The 12,238-nt window shown below is 38.2% G+C and overlaps 1 protein-coding gene across 6 annotated transcripts in view; it reads left to right on the top strand.

The window, feature by feature from the left end:
- LOC140205954 (mesoderm induction early response protein 1-like) overlaps positions 1-11,136 on the top strand; it is a 49,685-nt gene extending 38,549 nt beyond the window's left edge. For 4 of the 6 annotated variants that reach the window (XM_072273867.1, XM_072273869.1, XM_072273868.1 and 1 more), the window contains exons 11-13: positions 894-1,021; positions 2,079-2,218; positions 10,082-11,136. In XM_072273867.1, the coding sequence (XP_072129968.1) occupies positions 894-1,021; positions 2,079-2,218; positions 10,082-10,458 (645 nt within the window). In that variant the 3' untranslated portion in view covers positions 10,459-11,136. Of the gene's footprint in view, positions 1-893; positions 1,022-2,078; positions 2,219-9,193; positions 9,469-10,081 lie in introns of all 6 variants that reach the window. The other 2 variants (XR_011888017.1, XM_072273870.1) reach the window with 2 other exon arrangements.
- Positions 11,137-12,238: the final 1,102 nt, after the last annotated feature.

Below are 12,238 nucleotides of genomic sequence, written 5' to 3'. Positions count from 1 at the left end.
GTGGAGCACAGTATGGGAGCGAGACTGACAAGATTAACTGGACCTCCGCTGGTGTTGAGAAGTGTAAAAAGTCACTCAGATCCATCGTTGCCTGGTTCCACCCTCTTCAACCATGTGCTCCTCACTGCAAAGCCTGTTCCTTGCTCTCTGGGCTTGTCAGGGCCCTTCCTTTACTAGAAAAAGCTGTAGTCTTTTTTCCTTAGTGTGCCCGAGTCAGCTAAATGCATGGCTATGTCCATGTGAAGTCTTTTGAGTACTTCATTTATTACAGCTGTCTTCCTGACATCACTGATGTCTTGGAAGTTATCAGGGAGGTTGTCTGAACATTCCAATATCCCAGTTTTAGAACTGGTCTGTTTCATTATACTGTTGCCTGGTACAGTGTTTTCAGTCTGCAGATTGGTTAACACCTAGTCCCCATGCACCCATTGAGGAAAGTTAGACATTGGTGGGACAGCACCTTTTTGACTTGGAGCTGTCCAGCTTATGCTGGGTGGTAGCTGTCCAGTGAGATCCAAGAATCTCCTAGATGAGCTGCCACCCATGGCTGATAAGCCCCATCTGCCCAAAGCAACTTGTTTTAAGGTGCCATTAACCCATGTATGCCCCTTCTCTCAGTAGAAACAGTTCCCTGGGCTTAATAGCTAAGCCACATGTGAAGGCCAGGAGCTGGACTTGGTTGTCAGAGGCTATCTGAGACACACATGCCATTAGGAGCATTTAGTCTTAATTGTTAATCATTGGAATAGCCCAACAGCATATTATTTGGGATGAAACTTGATTGGCTAGGCAAGTTACAATTAACTTCTTTAAAATTGGGGTGATGTTTGTACTTAATTTTTTGCATTGTTTAAAGTGCTTTGTTACTAATCTGTTTCTATTAACATGCACAGGTGAGAACACGGTCAGTAGGGGATTGTGTAGCATTTTATTACATGTGGAAGAAGTCTGAGCGTTATGATTTTTTTGCACAACAGACTAGGTTTGGAAAAAAGAAATACAATCTTCATCCAGGAGTTACGTAAGTATTTTTGAAATATTGATTCCATGGTATACAAGTCCAGTTTATTTTCTAATATTGCATTAGAAAATGTTTTGGTTGTTTTTCACATCCCATTACTGTTCTGTTCCACAATATTAAAAGCCTTTAACTGTTTTTTGCATGTATACATTAAGGAACCCACTTGTAGCTAATTTAACCAAAGCGATGTTTTGTTCCCGATTTCCCTGTAAAATTGTCAACTTTTGCATCGCCATATCAAAGTGGAACCATGACATTTTGAGTATATCTAGTTGCATGTATGAACACAATTAACTTCATCCAAAGATATGCTAATACTTTTTAAAATGGACCTAATCTTCTGAGAGAAGCCTCCCACATTATTATCTAACACATATCTTCCCCTCTGCCTCTGGGAGTTAGTTTATTTGGCTGAATTTCAGTGGCTGTATTTGAATTTGGATGCAGCTGTTTGTCTCTCTTATTTGGGTAATCTGCTAGTAAAGGAGCGATACTGAAACCAGACCCTTTCTAACAGTGATAATGGGTTAAGGAGTAGAAAAGACTTAATTTTATAGAAGAAAATAAAGGAGAATAAGCCTATTTATATCAGCAAGTGACCGGGAGCAGAAATTTTAATCTATCGCCGCTTTGGGGTGTATTTTTGATGTTTTTTTAGTATGATAGTTCCTCACTGTCTGTTTGTAGAATGTGTTGTGATTATATTAAACTACTGCTAGCAATTTAAGTGTAAGCACTTCTTTTAACTTTAAACTGAACATTTTTAAACACTCAAAAAATTGGTACTTTGCGTTTGATCATGTATTCACGGTAAGATATTCAAGAATATCAAAAATAATTGTGCTAAGTTCTCACGAGGAAATCTGCAGATGCTGGAAATTCAAGCAACACACACAAAATGCTACCTGGCCTCCTGCGTTCCACCAGCATTTTGTCTGTGATAAGTTCTGTTCAATAGAGGGGAAGGGAAACTAAATGTCTTTGTTTACTGAACCCAGTTTGTGGTTGAAATGAGTGGCCAGGCACTTGTGTAATAGCCTTCTGAAATTGGTTTTAGGGATTACATGGACCGACTCCTGGATGAAACTGAGAGTACAGCTTCCAGCTGTGCACCTTCCCCGCCTCCAACCACCTCAACCAGCAGCAGCAGCCAGACAGAAAGGGAAGATAATGCTACAATAGGAAGTAATACAAACGGTGAGATCTGTACATTTGATTTTCTGCTATTGTTAGGCATATTGCATCTGCAATATCCATTGTGTGCATTCCCTGCACTATTAAATGTCTCGGCTTTTCAAAATAAATCAGTGTTTTGTTTGCCTTATTTTAATTACCCATAATTCATATACAGTATATTTTCAGCAGGAATGCCATATAGAAGTGAATGCCTAATGTTTTTGATTGAAATTGCTTCTTAATTTGGTTTAGTTTGTCTCAAGCTGCATTGATCACATCTGGCTTCCTTTTGTGTCTGTTTTCAAATGCAACATTTACAATTATCTTTGGAGTTATTGGCCTTAACTATTTAATTCGTAACTAATTCAGAACAGTTGCCAGCATTTTTTTTGAGCCTGATGTTTTGTTTTAATCTGAAATTCCATTTACTAACTTGTTTCTAAACACAATCGCTACAAGATATAAAGATTTGACTGTACCAATACTTTCTACTACGACTTAAGAGTGAATATAGTTTCCACCTCTTAAAATTACAAGATTGGTTAAGGAGCAATATTGGTGTTATAACAAGTTACCAAAAGTCCGATGTTCATATGTGAAAAGTTAACAACATGATTATGTAGAACACTGCTTTTTTACTGGTTGCTATCATAATATGAAAATTCAGCTCACCATGTTTGTTCTGATGTTTTTGTCTTTGAGCTCGATCGATCCCATTATCCTGCATGCTTTCCATAGCCTTTCAAGCAACTAGAATTATTATATAGTATGTAATTTTATTTGTGCATTTTCTTTTGATTTGTGGTCTCATGTTATCTTGCCAATTGGTAATGAGCATTCATTATTATTGATCTGGCAAACATCAAACTGCTTAGTATCACTTCATACCTGTGGAATGGGGATGCTGAAGCTACTTTGATCATGTTTTGGCTTCCTTTAGTGTTTCTGCTCTCATGCAAAGTTTATTCTTGGTTTTGTTGACTTTTAGTTGTCGTCTTTACTAATTTGGACCAAGAGACTTATCACTGTATCCCTGAAGTTTGTCAGCACAGGTGGGAAGTGCAAAGTTTAGGAGTGAGCACTGGGAGTGTGGTCCTGTGTTTGACAGCACATCTTGGGGGATTTAAACAAGTTGTAAATGTTGCTTTGTTTGATATTGACTGGATTTTTTGATACTGTAACACATGCACCCACTTATACTCCCTTCCTGTTTCAAAAACTAAGATTATAGTCAACTAAATATTTCAAGCTGACTTGTATGTAGTAACATTCTTTGGTTCATGTTTGGCAAATTCAAATCAAGATTAGAGGCTTTCTCTGCTGAATAATTCCTATTAATTGGATACACATGACCTGTCAATAATGCCAAAACCACTGTTTAAATTTATTGGAGATATACTTGAAGTTAGATCTATGGGAAGAAGACAGCAGAATGAGATTTGCTGGATTTTACTTGCACAGAGTTGGCAAGGATTCAATGGGCAAATGTTCTTGTTTTGTGCTGTGCTAGATACCATTCTATTTTGCAACAAAGCATAGATGTAATCGTAAGATAGTTAGAACTTGTTTGCTTTAATATCCAACATAATCTTGTAGGATTTTTTTTTTTTACTATTTCTTTGCTAGAATATCTTAATTCAATTGGAGAGTACTTCTAGGCCTTTTCAGCAAACTGACCCAGCCTCAAACTGCTTAAATATAGATTGTTATTCTGTATAATTGTACAAAAAACGTAGGTGAAAAGATGGCTTGCTGAGTGAATGTGTTTGCCTAAAAGTATTGCTGCCTTCTATATCAAAAGTTCTTCTGGGTCTCTGAGTTAAGATTGCAGTTTATTTTGGATATAAATTCTGAGGCTTTGTTTTATCAGGAAAGTAATCTAAAACATTAAACCTCAGGACATGAAATTTGAACTTCAGGACATAATTTTGAATGGAAACACATGTTCTCAAACTAGCAAAATACTGATTTTATTTCCAAGCTTTAAGTCAGATGGGTAAGTGCAGAAATAAAAGGCTAAATTGCATCTGTTTTGATACAGGGAGTCTTAACTAGTATGGTAGTTGAACTCAAAAGTTTTAATTAACTTGTAGTAATAATGCCATGGTTAAGTGGCAGACAGGACTAGTAACTCAGTATCCCTAGGTACATAATTTCAGGCAGTTGAGGAAGAGTAGGAGGCATTGCATCGTTAGTCAAAATATGGAACAGTACAGCACATTACAGACCCTTTAGCCCACCATGTGCTGACCTTTTAACCTTCTGTAAGATCATTCTAAGAGTCCCTTAAATGTCCCTAATGACTTCCCCTGGCAACATGTTCTATGTACATACCACTCTGTTTTTAACAAAAAAACAACTTTGACATCTCCCTTCTCCCTTCCCCCCTCCCCCCACCACCACCGTACCTTCCTCCAATCACTTTAAAATTATGCCACCTTGTGTTAGCTATTTCCACACTGGGAAAAAATCTCGGGCTCTCTCACTATCTTATCATGTACATCTCTATAAGTCACCTCTCATCCCCCTTGGCTCCAAAGAGACTAGCCCTAGCTTACCCAGCCTATCCTCATAAGACATATTCTCTAATCCAGAAAGTATTTTAGTAAGTCTCCTCTACAACACACACAAAATGCCACCGAGTGCGTGTTTGTGGTCTTCTGCTATAGCCATTGACTTCCAGGTTCGGCGTGTTGTGCATTCAGAGATGCTCGTCTGCACATTGCTGTTGTATTTATTTATGTTATTCAGAGATACAGTGCGAAATAAGCCGTTCCAGCCCTTCAACACATGCCACCCCGCAATGCACAATTTAACCCTAGCCTAATCACAGAGCAATTTACAATGACCAATTAACCTACTAACCAGTACATCTTTGGACCGTGGAAGGAAACTGAAGCACCTAAAGAAAACCCTCATATTCCACAGGGAGGATGTACAAACTCCTTACAGAGAATGCCGGGATTGAACTCCAAACTCCAACACCTCGAGCTGTAATAGCATTGCGCTAACTGCTACACTACCTTGCTGACCTTTAAGATTATTAACGCTGGCTATTTGAGTTACTTTTGACTTATTGTCAGCTTAAACCAGTCTGCCCATTCTCCTTTGATTTCTCTCATTGACAAGGCATTTTCACCCACAGAGCTGCCATGCACTGGACTTTTTCCTTTTGTTTTTTGCACCATTCTCTAAACACTAAAGCAGGAGTTCCCAACCCGGGGCCACAGACTCCTTGCTTAATGCTATTGGTCCCTGTTCTAAAGACTGTTCCTAGAGGCCCTAAGGTGTGAAAGTCCAAGGAGATGAGCAGATTCTGAGATACTCAAACTACCGCATCTGGCACCAACAATCATTCCATAGTTAAAGTCACTGAGATCACCTATCTTCCCCATACTGATGTTTGGTTTGATCAACAACTGAACCCCTTGACCATGTTTGCATGCTTTTATGCATTGAGTTGCTGCCCTGTGATTGGCTATTCAGATATTTGCATAAATGAGCAGGTGTATTAATAAAGTGGCCATTGAATATATGATAGCATTCACATGTCTACCTATTGTAAGTGTGTTTCCTTCACAACATAAATACAATTGTGGATTGTTACCATGTACTTGCGAGTATAAAACTGACTATGTGACCAATAATTGCCTGTTTAATTATAAATTGCAATTAGTGCAAAAAAAAAGATTTTTGTACATTTCTTTTTCCATAAAGTTAAATAAATAAAATCTTGTTAATTTATGATTTAGGGAAAACAGAGAAGAAGGGGCAAAGTAACACTATCAGTTTAAAGTACACTTTTACCTATTAAGTACTGTATTTGTAATGAAGCTGATAATTATACATAGCAACACACAAACTGCTGGAGGAACTCAGGAGGCCAGGTGGCATCTATGGAAATGAATAAGCATTCGAAATTTCAAACTGAAACCAAAATTATACGTTTGGTGGTAGGATCCCGTTGAAGATGGCGGAGGTTCCGGAGAATGATGTGTTGGAGCAATCTTTACCTCATCCCTCCCCACCTATCTCCCTCCTGGCACATATTCCCGCAAGCAACAGAAATGCTACACTTGCCCATTCACCTTCCCTTCCTTGCATTCAGAGCCTCATGTAACACTTCACCTATGAATCTGTTGGGGTTATCTCTTGTTTCCTGTGCTCCTGATTCAGCTTCCTCTGCATTGGTGGGACCTGACGTAAATTGGGGTACTGCTTTGTCAAGCACCGCTACTTCGTCCGCCAAAAGTGGAATTTCCCAGTGACCAACCATCTTAATTCCTATTGCCATTCCCATTCCGACATGTTGGTTCACAGCCTCCTTTTGCCACGATGAGGCTACTCTCAAGGTGGAGGAGCAACACCTCATATTCCATCTAGGTAGCTTCCAACATGATGTCATGAACATTGATTTCTCCTGGTAATTTTTTCCTCCCCCTTTCCTATTCCCACTCTGTCCTCTTACCTCTTCCCACCTGTCTATCACCTCCCTCTGGTGCCCCTCGTTCTTACATGGTCCACTCTCTATCAGATTTCTTCTTCTCCAGTCCTTTACCTTTCCCATCCTCCTGACTTTACTTATCACCTTCTAGTTAATCCTCCTTCCCCTCCACCCACCTTTTTATTCTGGCATCTTCCCTCTTCCTTTTCAGTCCTGAAGAAGGGTCTTGGCCGAAAACATCAACTTTTTATTCATTTCTATAGATGTTGCCTGACCTCCTGAGTTCTTCCAGCATTTTGTATGTGTTGTTCTGGATTTTCAGCATCTGCAGAACCTTGTGTTTATGACTCCCTTCCTGCAGTCAAACTTCAAGGTTCAAAAGTTCAAATAAAAGTTATTATCAGAGTGCATACACGTCACCACATAAAACCCTGAGAATCTTTTTCTGTGGGTATACTTGGAACAATAACTGTAAATATCAGGAACTATAAACAAACTGCAAGTGCAGTTATAAATAGCAATAAATAATGAGCATGGAATAATAATATAACAGAGTACTTAAATGAGTGTAGCTATCCCCTTTTGTTCAAACACCCGTGGGTGGAGGGGGAATAACCGTTCTTGAACCTGGTGGTGTGAGTCCTGTGGCACCTGTACCTTCTACTTGATAGCAGCAGTGAGAAAAGAGCCTGGCCTGGGTGTTGAAGATTTTTGATGGATGCTGCTTGAAGAACTTTGATGAAATCTCTTCATTTATCTAAACTTTAAAAATCCACTCGCGTCTACATAGTCACTCCTCAAATAGCAGAAATATGGTATTTCCTCCCATGAGCTAAATCATTGGCATTTTAGTGTAATACTTAATCCGTGACTCTGGTAATATATCTACAAATTTTGTGTGTCTTCTTCCCTGAAGCTAGACTCAAAGTAACAGTTCAAATCCTATTATTTCCTCTTTGAAAATTCTGCTGTCTCTGTAAGGTCTTATAATTGCCCTCAAAAGACTTTCACTTTTTATGTTTCTGCAAAAAGGTCTTGTGTGTTTCTCACACTTCTTGTGTTTCTCCCCAGACTAACTCGTATTCTATCTTGCCTTTCTTTTCAGTTTGTTGGTGGTTCCCTGCTGACTTCTAAAACACACCCAATTTTCCTGTTATTTCTACCAGTTTTATAATCCCTTTGGATTTAATATTATCTTTGATTTTGTTGGTCATCTGTTTTTGAATCACTTTTCCTTTTGAGTTCTTGTGTCGTAAAATCTCTTTTTGCAACTTGTACATTCTTAATTTAAATGTTAACTATTGCTTATACATCATTGTGCCTTTCAACAATTTCATTTCTTGATAGAGTCCTTTGAATAGATTCTTTTCAAACTCAGTATAAAATTCTAACATGTATGCTCCTCTAAGAATGCTTGACAATGAAGTTATTGATTATTAATGTTCCCAATGCAGTAAATGAGATTTGTGATAGTCTTCTGGATTCTTCAATATTTTAATCAAGCTGAACATCTTGAATTCATTCCAGGCATTTATCCTCTACCTTATTATAGCAAATCTGATTTTCCAATTTATATATAGGTTAAGTTTCCTATGATTACTGTATTACCCTTGCTGCAGTTTAATTTCCTGATTTATGACATGCAAACTATACAACACTTTAGTCACCCATGAATAATACCTACTAATGTTAGTGCCCTTTGCTAGTTCTTCATTTGACACAAATTGATTGTAATTGGACATCTCTCTTCTTTGCCTCTCTTTACTAAATGTTATCTACCCCTGGAATGTTTGGTTTCCAAGTTGTTCATCCTACAGCCAGGCATTATTTCTATAATGCCATGAGATCGCTGTAGTTTATTTCTGTTTGTGCCATTACTTATTGAGAATGCTGTACGCATTCTAATACAGAGGTTTTACTTTTTTAAAATCATTTTCAATGTTATTTTGTATTTGAATCCTCTTAGCCTTTATTTCACTTTCTGCATTTTCAACTTACCATTAGTTATGCCTTTAGTTAAGACCCTCTCAAATAATATTAACCTTTACTCAATTCCATCCTCTCCTCCCCCCACCCCATCAATCCCCTGCAAAGATATTGATCCCAGCTTTGCTGAGGTGCAATCTGACAGATTTGTATAGATCCAACCTGCACCAGGAACTATTCCAATGCTCAAGAAATCTAAAGAACTCCTTTTAGCACCATCTCTCCAGCCACACATTCATTTCCTTTACCTTCCTATTTCTGTACTTATTGACGTGTTGCATAGGGAAAAATTTTAAGATCACTACCTTTTTGGGGTCCTGTTTGTTAACTTTCCTAGTTCTATAAACTCTACTTGCAGGACTTTATCTTTATTTCTGCCTTCAACTTTGGTACCAATATGGATCACAACCTTTGGCTTTTTGCTGTCCTGTTTCAGGATGCTCTACAGCTGTTCAGTAACTCCCTTGACCCTTGTACCAGGGAAGCAAAAGCCTGGCATTGAAAAAAAAAAATCGTGTTTCCCTTTTCCCTTCCCTACCCAACTGCTCCTCTTCTTTCTCTGACAGGTACCATTCTGCAGGCTTCTGCTGTGATTGATGTCGCTGTGCATTTTGAGGGGAATTCCTGGTCACAGTGTGCAGTATCATCAGTTGTAGTAGAAATATAACCAAGTAGAAACTGGGAACGGCAGTGATTTGGTCGAAATATGCTATGTTCATGTTAAAAGTGGACAGACGAGGAGGGGAAATGTGCCAGGTTGGATCTCCTCAGCATCTTCAACGTAGTAAGAAATCACAAGAGACTCTACAGGAACCTTATTAACCAAGACACTCATATTAAGGTAGGTTGTAAGGAGTGTCTTAAGGATTGAGAGAGGGGCTTAGGAGTGATTTTGCATAACCTAGGGCAACACTACCAATCATGGAGAAATTAAAATCAGACATAAACAAAAGCTCAGAATGGGGAGATTATAGAAATCACACTGTAGATTTTAGAGCTAATGGAGATTTCAGAGTTAGATGGTGAAGGTCACAGAAGGATTGAAGCATTGCTAGACAAGATTCAAGTTAGGGTTTGCAATGTAGTTGTCAATGAATTCAAGTTACAGATGGTGGATGATATCCGCCTGCCAAAAAGTTTGGAAGAATCAGGTGTAGAGATTTGGATGAGTGTTTCAGGAGCAGTTGTGATTGATTATTTACATCAGTATTGCATAGAATCCCCTTGATGTGAATGGTCCGGTTCAGCTTCATGCTCCTCATCACCTCCAGAACATCCAATCTTCAAGCTGGCTATGTACCACAATTTTGTCCTGTCTAATCTTGTTTTTTTCCTGTTTTTAAAAAATACACACGGTGATAATTTAAAGTAAGAACATTTGTTTTCTATCTGTAAAGTACCTGCAGATAATAGAATGAAGAAACAACTGAATCTTTATTTTGTCTATGATTCAGGAGTGAATGCTAATGGTTCAGCTGAGACGTCAGATCAGTGGCATGATTATGGTGAAGTCAAGGAACTAAACTACAATGGGCCTGTCAATAGTTCCACAATTTCAGGACCTGCAAAAATGAGCACAAATGGCTGTGAGAAAGATGATGGATTCTGTGGTCTCAGTCTGGTAAATGCGCAGAATGAGAATGATGAGTTTGAATCAAATTGTGAAATCCCAGCCAAGAGTCTGAAAACAGAAGATGACACTGAAATTGAGAAGAACAATGCAGATATATCAGAAGCAAGCTTGCATGTGAAATCTGATGTTTCTGAGAATTTGATTCTGTCTGATTCCAGACATCAAATGCCTGTTGAATTGGATGCTCAACAAATCTAGAAAAAATGTATTTACCTGCTTTTTGTCATCTTGGGGAAGAAAAAACCTGGTTTAATAATTGGGTTGGTTTGTATAAATTCAGTCATTGACATCAGTGATGTCCTTTTTATATATATATATATATATATCTCTATATATGTTAATATATATATATGTAAAAATTCTTATTATGTGGGCTCAAAATACACTCTGTATTTTTGCCATATTTCTACATAGAATTTGGAAGGATTTTTTGAATAAATACTTGTTCCTTGCATTCATTTGTGTAAAATTTGTACAGTTGCTAAGCTTTATCGTGGAAGGGGAAAAATAATAAATATACCAAGAGTCTAATTATGTTTGATTCATTCCATTTTGGTACAACTTTTTTAAATTATTAAAATGATGGAATGTTTAAAATATTTAAAAGGTAGTGGTTTTACACTGTCTGGAGTTGTTGTTGGGGTTATAGTTTTTACAAGTCAAATTCATTGAAGCTTTTTGTATGCTATTGTATTACTGCAGCAAAATTTTCAGCTTGAATATAAAATATTGTCCCTCAGTATTGCTGAGTCACAGTCCTGATTATATGCTGCATTTTATTGATATTTTTGATACGACAGCTACAACATGTTAAGATGCATGTTACAAAATAAAATTGTGCAAAAACCCAATTGTGATATTTTTCAATAAAAAAAATTAATCTCTAAGTTTCAGTTATCCTCTAAGACTCCTATTACTCACAAGGTTATTCTGTGCTAGTGTGTGTGTATGTGTGTGTGTAATTAGGCATGTCAAAGGTGAGGGGTGAATGCAAGAAGCTTCGAGGTAGAACCACAGCGCTTACAGTTTTAGTCTCTTCTGAGGTATTCTGCAGGGTTGTTCCTGAAGAGCAACATTCCAAAGTGCATAATATAATTTTTAAATCTGCATTTGACAAGTTGAAGTGTAATAAACTCAGGAACTAGGGATAGACTTCTGGAGTTTATGGTCTAGTGTTACAGGAGGAAATGTGACAGATGCACTTCCAACAGAGGTAAATGTGTGTATGTTTTGATAGAACAGAGAGTATAAGTTATGATGTGCTCAAACTGAGGTTATTTGTATACAGATATTTGGAAAATGGCAAGATCAAGTCCACAACATTTTTAAGGGGAAGAGTAAGCAGGCAGAAATTGTACATACTGGTACCAATGACATGGCTAGGAAAAGGGTTGAGGTCCTGAAGAGCTTAGAAAGAATCTAAGTACAACCTGAAAGTTAGTAAAGTGCCACGTGCAAGTGAGGTAAGGATAAGATGATACAGCAGATGAAAATGTTGCTGAAGCATTGGGACAGTTTCAGATTTGTGGGTTGTTGGGGTCTCTTTTGGGGAAGGTATAACCTGTACAAAAGGGGCAGGTTACACCTGCATTTGAGAGGAACCTATGTCCCAGGCAGTCTTGCCAGAGCAGTTAAGGAGGGTTTACGCTTGCTTGGCAAGGGGATGGGGTACTAGAGATGTAGGTCAGCTGATGGAGCGGGTAGTGTAAAGATAGATGCAATGTGTAGAGAGAGTGCAGTGGGTAGGGCATAAATGCAGCCAGTTGGATCGGTTGAAACACGTTTAATGCAAGAAATATCAGAACTAGGGGTGATGGACTTAGAGCATAGATCAGTACATGGAGCTACAACATTGGTAGTTGTAAGGTGGGAAATGTTGCTGGATGTTCCAGGTTTTAGAAGCTTCAAAGGATAGGGAGAGAGGTAGAAGAGGTGGGGAGTGTTAATCAGAATAGAATTACAGCTGCAGAAAGAGGGA

The sequence above is a fragment of the Mobula birostris genome, chromosome 12 (assembly GCF_030028105.1).
Source record: "Mobula birostris isolate sMobBir1 chromosome 12, sMobBir1.hap1, whole genome shotgun sequence".
Classification (NCBI taxonomy): domain Eukaryota; kingdom Metazoa; phylum Chordata; class Chondrichthyes; order Myliobatiformes; family Myliobatidae; genus Mobula; species Mobula birostris.
This window is presented reverse-complemented; position numbering and strand designations above follow the sequence as displayed.